General features: G+C 43.3%; 1 protein-coding gene across 12 annotated transcripts in view; it reads right to left on the bottom strand.

The window, feature by feature from the left end:
* The window catches only part of MAP3K4 (mitogen-activated protein kinase kinase kinase 4), a 110096-nt gene that overhangs the window by 79131 nt on the left and 21599 nt on the right, over positions 1-9366 (bottom strand). For 3 of the 12 annotated variants that reach the window (XM_026675245.2, XM_026675243.2, XM_026675244.2), the window contains exon 1: positions 9023-9295. The exons of 7 other annotated variants lie outside the window; for them this stretch is intronic. In XM_026675245.2, coding sequence (XP_026531030.2) covers positions 9023-9096 — 74 coding nt within the window. In that variant the 5' untranslated portion in view covers positions 9097-9295. Of the gene's footprint in view, positions 1-9022; positions 9304-9366 lie in introns of those variants that run through there. 2 more of the 12 variants (XM_087969303.1, XM_087969265.1) reach the window with 2 other exon arrangements.

A 9366-nucleotide genomic window follows, 5' to 3' on the forward strand; every position in this document is an offset into this window, starting at 1 on the left:
ACTCAAACTGTAAAGCATTTGACAACCTCTAATTATATACATTTAAATGTGTATATTCTAAAGGTCAACTTCCAAAGCTATTAAAATTTTCAGTCTATTATTTATGCTCCATCATTCTACCCTGTTTCTCCAACAATACGGCCTCCCCAATAGGAAGTCCCAGCATGTTTTATAGGCATGAAATGAAATTAAGCCCCTCCCCCCAAATTAAGGCCTATATTAAAACATGCGAAATGGGGAGGAAATGGCGGGGGGGCTTGCTGTTAGGAAGTACTTTTGTTGCACACCCGGATATGGTGCTGCCTGCGTTGACCCTGATACAAAGTGCCCCACCAACGCCGAGGTCAACATCCAAGCCGTCGCCGCCCGCCCTAAGATGCAAGGGGGGGGAATTAAGTCACCCCCGAAAAGACGGCCTAGCTATTTTTTCGGGGCTCAAAAAAAAAAAAAAAAAAAGACCCGGCCTTATTATATGAGAAACACGGTAGTTTATAATGTATTTTATCCAACTGTAAAACTTGTTTCACAAATTATATGAAAACTCACCACACATTCCAAATGTATACATATTAGAATATTTGCTAACATCATAGGTAAATACTTTTTGGACAGTCAAGAAGAATGCTAGCAATCTTTTTGGAATATGAATATTTGTGAATTCTTCAGAAATATCTAGCCTAAACTATAATTATACAAACATTCCAGCTGCCACTAATGCCTTCTTGGACAAAACAATGTTCAAACTATAGCAGGGGTCCCCAACCACCGGGCCGCGGACCGGTACCGGTCCGTGGATCACTTTGCACCGGGCCGCAAAGAAAATAAAAATAAAATAAAAATGGCGGCTTTCTTCGCCTTCGGTGAATGCTGCTGGGATCAGGGATCAAGGACACAAATGAAAGAAGGGGAGGGAGGAAGCAACCAAAGCCTGTCCTGCTCTCCGGCTCAGCGGCCTGGTTTCCTCCCGCCTCGTTCCTCTCTCAGTCGCTCTCTCGCTCCTCCACCAGCCCAGGAAGAAACTGCTTCAAAGGAGCCGGCAGGGTGGCTTCCTGTCGGCGCAGCTCCCCTGAAGCACCCGTTCACCCCCACCCCGCCACCAATCAATCCAGGTTCAATCCAGCGCTCCGTTCTGCCTGCCTGCCTGCCTTCGTTTGTTTCGGAGCAGCTTCGGCTGAGAATAATAACTATTCGCCTCTTTTACTCAGCCAAAGCTGCTCCGAAACAAACGAAGGCAGGCAGGCAGAATGGAGCACTGGATTGAACCGCGGGCGGCGGGGCGGGGGTGAACGGGCGCTTTGGAGGAGCTGCGCTCCGAAACCACCAGAAATGAAGGCAGGCAGGCAGAACGGAGCACTGGATTGAACCATGGGCGGCGGGGTGGGGGTGAATGGGCGCTTCGGGGGAGCTGCGCCGACAGGAAAAGCCACCCTGCCGGCTTCTTTGAAGCAGTTTCTTCCTGGGCTGGTGGAGGAGCGAGAGAGCGACTGAGAGAGGAACGAGGCAGACACCTGAGGGATGAGGCTGAGGGAGGGAGGGAGACACCTGAGGGATGGGGCTGATGAAGGCAGGGCCGAGAGGGGCTTCTCAGCCGTCCTGCAGGGACTATCTGTCGCTCAGGGTTGCAATGAGGAGGCATTGGCGTTCCCTGAACTTGGTGATTTGCTGGCAGACGTTTTATTACCCGACTAGGTAACAACATCAGATGTTACCTAGTCAGATAATGAAACGTCTGCAAGCAAACCACCAAACTCGGACCCCCCCCCCCGGGTCCTTGAAAAAGTGTTTCTGCGGTCCCTGGCACAAAAAAGGTTGGGGACCACTGAACTATAGGGTCAAATCAAATGCCTAGTCAGTTCAACACGTTGTTGCTATACCACCCATATCCAAATCACATAACTAGTAAGAAAAACATACTAAAGATAGTTTTATACAAAAAACAAACATTGAATCCATTGCCATGGTTTCCAGCCATGTAACCTAGGCTCCCCCCCCCCCAATCAAATATTTTGCTTAAAGTGGAGTGGAATAGGGTTTGGTGATGTAGGTGCTGAATGGTTTAGAGAAGTCCTGGTATTTGGGTCTTTGCTGTATTCTGTTTCTCTTGGGCTGGATGGGCCCTTTAGGCTTGGCAGTGGGAAGATGTATAGGGGGAGGTGGATGGTGGTTATTGCAGAGGTAGTCATGAGGAAGAATGGCAAGAGACAGTGTTTATGCTAGTACTGTATTCCAATCATCTATGCTCACCCTAAAAACCTTCAATTTGGGCTGCTCTGAACTCCAGTTGTTACTACTTAATGCCAGGCTCATCTATATATATATAAAAGTGAAATACCACTCACGCATCATCACAAAATCTCCAGAACCATAAAGCCTTCAAACTTGAAATTTGACACGGATGTTCCTCTTGGCTTCTAGGTGCTCACTAAGAAAGGATTTTTCAAAGTGACCATCAGAGCATTAGTATTTCGTATATTATTATTAACAGGCTCTGATGCTAAGGAGTTCTACTTCCTCTCCCCACATGAAAAGAAATCTGTTCCAAATGCAAAACACAAGCAGAGGAGTTTGAGTTTCAGTTTCAGAACACCAAGAAGCTTTAGTACAGAACACTTGAGCTAAGCCACTCCCAGGCCCCTTGCTGTCTCCTCCTTGCTCACATAGCAAATTCTGTTTCAGTTTCCAAACAGCCCTCAACTCTCACACACTGACAGGATGTTAGCCAGATGAATACTGATGGATATTGGTAGGCAGAGGCAGAATTTCCCCCCCTTATTTTCCTCCCCCAAAACTAAGCCCGACCATAGTTTCATAGTGAAGTATGGGTTTCGAGCTAGTCCAGAATAAAGCCCACCTCTTGGTCCTGCATGTAGCCCTAGACCCTTATGATATTGTAGGGCTTGGCTTCCTCTTTAATATCAACATGAGACCACTGGGGAAGGTAATTCAATGGCATTTGGTGCATTATCTTCAGTATGATGAGGTTACCAATCTGCACTTCTGGCCAACCAAGTGGTACTACTCAAATATTGTCCCAATACCTGAAGGCTGTGAGGATCTGGATGGAGAGAACTCTCTAACATCTGATCATGAAAGACTCTAAGTTTTTGCTACCTCAGAACTAATAAGGGGTTATCTTTGACTCTTGACAGGATATCACTTTCCTGACCAGAGCTTGTATAATTTGGGGGCCCTCTGGGACTCTTATTGTAAGTTGGAAGACCAGATGGCAGCCATGGCTAAGGGAGTCTTTGTGTAGATCAATCTTTTGTGCCAATTGTGCCATTTCCTAGATTAGGAGACCTTGTTCATAGCCAGTCATGCACTTGTTGCTTCCCATTTGGATTATTACAATGTGTTGTACATGGGCTGCCCTTGAAGTCAATCTGGAAGTTACAGCGGGTCCAGAATGCAGTGGGACGCACACTTATGGGCGGGCACTCCTGGTTTGCTCATACGCTGCTGCAGCTGCTGCAGTGTGTGCTTCCAGTTTCTTTCCAGCATACAAGGTGCTGCTTATCAACTTTAAAAGCCTGAATGACACAGGGCCAAACTATTTGCAGGACTGCCTCTCCCTGAGAGTATCTGTTCCTTTACCACATCAGATGGGATAGAAACACTCTAGGTTCATTACTTTAAATGACATTTGATAGGACTTTGGAAGTAGATCTCCTCTGAAGCAGCCTCAGTTCTGTAGATCTTCCACACTGAGTTCCTGCGGGCTGCCTATCCTCCTAGCCTTCCAGAAAGCGTGAAGAGCAGGCCCATCCTCCCCCAATCATAGGGCTAGGGCAGTGGTGGCAAACCTTTTTCAGCTCCCGTGCCGATAATTGCGTGCGTGCTTGTGTGCCAGCACCCAGAAGGCAATGCGTAATGGCCCCCCACCCCCCGTGCATGCGCATTTGATCTCCCTGCAGCGCACTGCGCGTCTGTGCGTGCGATCCCCTTGCTGCGCGCCATTTCTGTGCCTGCATGCACAATTCCCCGCCACGCACCATGCATCTATGCATGCACGCTCACCCCTCCGCGCACCGCACATCTGTGCATATGCGTGCAATCACCCCGCCATCCACCTGAGCATGCACGCATGACCCCAGCATGCGCTGCAAGTCTCTGTGCATGCACACATCTCTCGCGCTCCCCCATGCATGTGTGCCAGATACCTGACAATCAGCTGTCAGGCGGCGAATGCATGCGCAATGGGGCTCTTCCAGGCAAGCTCTCATGTGCCGGGAGAAATGGTTCTGCGTGCCCCTTCCAGCATGCATGCCATAGGTTCACCATCACGGGGCTAGGGGGAAAATGGATCCCAATCAATTTAAATGTTGCTGTATGAAGGAGTATTTGTTTTCGGGGTGCCAGGAGTTTTTGATTCTGGTTCTACTGTCTCTTTCTTGTTGTTTTTTGTGTGAGCAACCCAGACCTATAGTACATAAAATGGATGACAATATAAATAAAATAAATAATAAATAACAATTGAAGAAAAATTCAAAAGTTTTTCCATAAATTGTGCCAGTATTATCCACCATGAAAACCAATTACCTTGTATGCAAGATGATCAGTATTTCACTACAGATTTTTTTGTATTATTATATAAGTCTAAACACCCATACATTTACATTCCCAATTTGTAGTTACACAAGCATCAATTATAGTTTCATGATTTATCAGGCTCCAAATGTTTGGGAACTAAGCCAGCTGAGAAACATGAAATTGCATTCCAAGACTAGCCTTTCTCCTCTGCGAAATAATCATTGAGTAACTACTGGGAAGTTACTAAGCAATAGTATCTTGGATCTTTTACCATCCAGCTTCTCTGAAAAAGTATACTGTAAGCACTGTTGCACAAATCTTTTGTGGACCAGGTGCACTAATATTAGAACCCTGAATCAGCCTATCCAACTGATTTACAATAGTCATGGACAAAGAACACTTCTTCACACAACAACTGCATGATTAATCTATGGAAATTACACACTAAGTATGTCATAAGCTGAATTTAGTTCACAGAGGTTTATCAATGGCTCCTGGCCGTGATAATTGTGGTTAATCCATATTGTGAGAAAAAAGCATCATTAAAAATCAAATGTTGAATTTAGTCATCACATTCTCTTATGGGCTTTTCACAAACACTTATGGGTTTCTCAAAAGAACTTGCCGGACCTACTTTGAAAATAAGAATCCTTTGATTGGTTCAGCAAAAGTGAACCAATCTATTGAATCTATTGGTTCAGCAATAGATTTTAGGGGAACAATGAAAATACTGTCCTACTTCATTCCTGCAATTCTCTGTGCTATTAATTAAGAATATATTTAATACGGCTATGCAATGCTTCAGCATGTGCAGAATCATGACCATAGCACTCATCTGTGACTCACTGAAATAGACTGTCTACAGAAAGGGTCTTCAAACTTGACAGCTTTAAGACTTGTGGACTTCAACTCCCAGAATTCCTCCTCCAATCATATTAGCTCAGGAATTCTGGGACTTGAAGTCCACAAGTCTTAAACTTGCCAAGTTTGAAGACCCTTGGTCTACAGGACTGTGCTGCTGTGAAATTCTTGAAACAGAGAAGTCTCCTTTAACAAGGTGCAGCCAATGCTGTATTTGTACTTCCAAACATTCTAAAGTGCCCCTTCCAAAGCTAAACCCAAGCAAAATAAACAATGCCATGAAGATTAGGTCTGAAAAACCTATAGCTATCTTTTCTACCTATTTTTAATTCCCATTCTGTGATTAATAAAAATAAAAGCACAGCCATAAAATAAGGATATGAAAATTCCTCTTGGGGTGAGGGTTAAATCAAAACATGATAAGAGTTAAAACAAAAAACAGGTGAATGGAACAAGTTAATGCAATTTAATTTCTATTCAAATGGAATGAAATTAAATTAACTGATTAGAGTTAACACTGTCATTCCTTATGTAGCTGATTGTTTTTACAATCATGACAGAGATTACAATTTGCAGAGAACTGGGGGAGAGGTTCAGAGAATCTCTACATATGGATTTATTAGACTGCATGTAGTACTGGGCATGCATTAAGCATTCTTTCTCATAGGTTTGTGAAACTTTGCCACAACAAAATTTCCTCCCTTCATAGGAAGGTAGGCCTGAAAAAAAAACCTGATATATTATTCTTGACAGTTTAAATATTTGCATCACTTTCAATCACTCAATGTCAGAAACTTCAGTAGCAACAGGCTAAGAAGATCCAATCCATCAGAAAAAATAAACTGCTTCCTTTTCAGCACTTGATAAAGGAGGATATCATGACTGAGCTAGCATTAAATTGATTGAGGCAATGCAGCAATACAACAAAAATAACACAAAGCCATGTGAATCAAGAAAAAAAACAGTTCTTTAGATAAAATCCTTCTTTCAAAATCCACACTCACTCAAGGTCTGGGAAAACAGCCAGGTTTTCAAAGATCTCTTGAACATCATCAAGGTGGAATTCAGGTAAATCAGGGGGGGGGGGGAGTGTTGCAGTTCCAGAGGGGAGATGCTGTGATAGAAAAAGAATGTTTCCTGGGTCCCGATAATTGTTTACTGTTTAATCAAAGGGATTATGAACACACACCCTCTGGCACAAGAGACCCCTCCCCACAACCATTTCACTTGGACAGTCCGAAAGGGTACTACGATTGATGGTATCAAAAACCACTGAGAAATCAAGAGAGCCAGGAAAGATACATTATCCTCATCCCAGCTCCATCAAAGGATATCAGCAAAGAAGACTGATGTTTGTAAGATACCCTGATCTGAAACCCAACTGAAATGGGTTCAGATAATCTATTTCCTTCAAAGTCCCATGAAGCTGCATGCTTAGTCAACCTTCTTCCTAAGGGAAGGTTGGAACCTGGATCAAAATTGGGTACAGACAGCAATGGCTTCTTAAAGAAGAGATACAAAGCTAAGTCATACATACAAGGAGTTCACCTTTCTTTCTTTTTGTCAAAATGTAACTACTTATTTTATAATCCATCCTGTACTGATAGTGTACAATGCTGGAGTCTTAAAAGAAGGCATTTCCTGAGTACCTGGCGGTGAGAAGTAACATGAATCAACAGGATGTTATCCAAGTGAGAAAAATAATTGCTTGGGAATTACAAAGATTAATGTAGCACTTTGACAGTCAGCTGGAAGTCTGAAAATATCAGAGCCATGAAATAATTTTCATTCTCACTTCCCAAGACCAATTCCCACTAATGTACATTAGATATGCAATGCAGTATAGTGCAAAGAAATGATCACATGGAGTTTACAATTAGATTCAAGAAAATTGTAGTTTCAAGCAATCCATAATACATATCTTAATGCTACTGGAATTCTGGTTTGCTATGCAAGGAAAAGTTATTTTATCAATTTCAGATCTTCTTCAGCAGAGATATCTGATTCTAAGATTAAATACTACCGAGTCATGTTAATTTGCCTCTCCAGTCATGAAAGTTCCCTGAGCTGCCCATGACAAGCCACTATGCCTATCCTTAATCATTACATACAACATGGCTGTGCACAGAATAAAACAAGAACTGGTTAATATTTCCTTAACAGAAAAACTGAAACTATAAAGAAAGGTATAAACAACAAAGCACTGCACATTTTCAGGAACACAGGGAGTTCAGGTGAAAGCAGTAATCTGAATGTCAAATATATCCTTTCTATAGTGATAGATTGAAAACAGAAGAGCACATTCACTTTCTATGGACCAAGTTCTTGAGACTAGACTTTTCTTTCCAAATAATCACCAGTTAAACACAGTTTGAAAGTCATTTTCTGAATACCTTATAGACTGCATTTCTAACACCCTGCTTTAAAAAGAAACAGAAAAAACACATTTTTCAATTACCTCAGTTTTATGTATTTTCCCCCCTGCTTGTTGAAGCTTGGTGGGGAAATTAACTTATTTGCACTTGAAATCAGAACTGTACTTGACAGAAAATCTGAAATGTCATGTTGCTACTGCAATATTTAGTGAAAACTGCATTACAGTGGCATATGAACAAAAAGTATGAAGAGTGGGAAATTAGTTAACCTGGCGAACAAGAGAGATCAAATAAACTCATAAAAATTTGAATGTAAACTTATTTACAAAGCACTATACTAGATCTGAGTAACAAATTTAGTACACTTGAGTTTTTGTAACATAAGCGTCAAATTTATTGCATCAATGAAATGAATTTCAAAATAATGAAGGTCTTTTTCCTCTTTGTCCAAATGTTCACATCTGAATCTATTTCTTCAGTAGCCTTTTAGGACTGAATAATTCATTTCAATGGATTTATGCAATCTATACTGCAACACAACCACATTTCATATTTTTAAAGGAAACCTGCACCCCTTTCCCTTAGTGCAATTATTCCTGTTGCAGCAAGCCTGCAACAACCACTAGAAAATATATCGGCTTCAGAATTTTCCCTTGCAAAGAAAAAGTAGAGCAGAGATTGAGGGATTTTCATGCTAAGAGCACAAGAACTAGACCCCTGATCTGTTGCCCGCTGCCTTTCGACTATGACCCATTGAACTTCTGAATAAGCTCACAGGATGGAGCTGTGGCATGTTGAAATGTTATTTACCATATGAATAATGCAAAAACGAGCCTGGAAAAGATCTTCCGGGGGAGGTAAAAGAACTGGTTTCAATGCACTTCAATGCATACAGCCAACACTCGTTGCAAGAGGGTAATAACTGCCTATTTTTGGAATCCCTGTTCTGCAAAGGCAAAAGTAAGATTTTACGTTCTACAAAAACCGACTCAAAGCAACCCTACTGGCTGAGCGCAGAGCACTGGTTAATAGAGTGATTTTGGGTCGGCAAAAGGCTTTCGTCTACTTTACCAAAAAGAGCATCTAAAAAAAGCAACCCCTCTTGCAGAAACAGCAAGAGAGGCGGAAGCTACAGAAAGAAAAAGTTACTGAAAAGGCAGGCGAGGCAGCTGTAGGAAAGGGAGGAGGGGGGAAAAACCGAGCAACTTTCTCTCTTGCTAATGCATTAATTTTTGGCAGCCCCGTCCGAGTCTGACCTGCTTGCCGAGCAGCTGCATTCCGGCGTTGGCTCCTCCATGGCTCTGACGGAGGCGGCGGCGGCGTCTTTCATGCGTGCACCAGGGCAGGCATGGCAACCCGCAGGGGCTCTTCCGCAGCCCGGCCAGGCGACCACAGCGAAGGAGCGCGGGGGGGCAGCCGACCGACAAAAAGAAGCGATGTCACTCACTCGCTCACTCACGACCCGGCTGCAGAGCCCCAACCGCGCCGAGCTGGCCGTGCAGCCGCCATCTTGGAAAGAGGCTCCAAGAGGAGCAAAGCCGGGAGCATCGCTCGTACGGAGAGCGTCTAGGGACAAAGCCCTCCACAGGCACTCTCATTC

Source organism: Notechis scutatus, chromosome 1, assembly GCF_049901735.1.
Source record: "Notechis scutatus isolate UNSWTSFEM ecotype Mainland chromosome 1, rNotScu1.2, whole genome shotgun sequence".
Classification (NCBI taxonomy): domain Eukaryota; kingdom Metazoa; phylum Chordata; class Lepidosauria; order Squamata; family Elapidae; genus Notechis; species Notechis scutatus.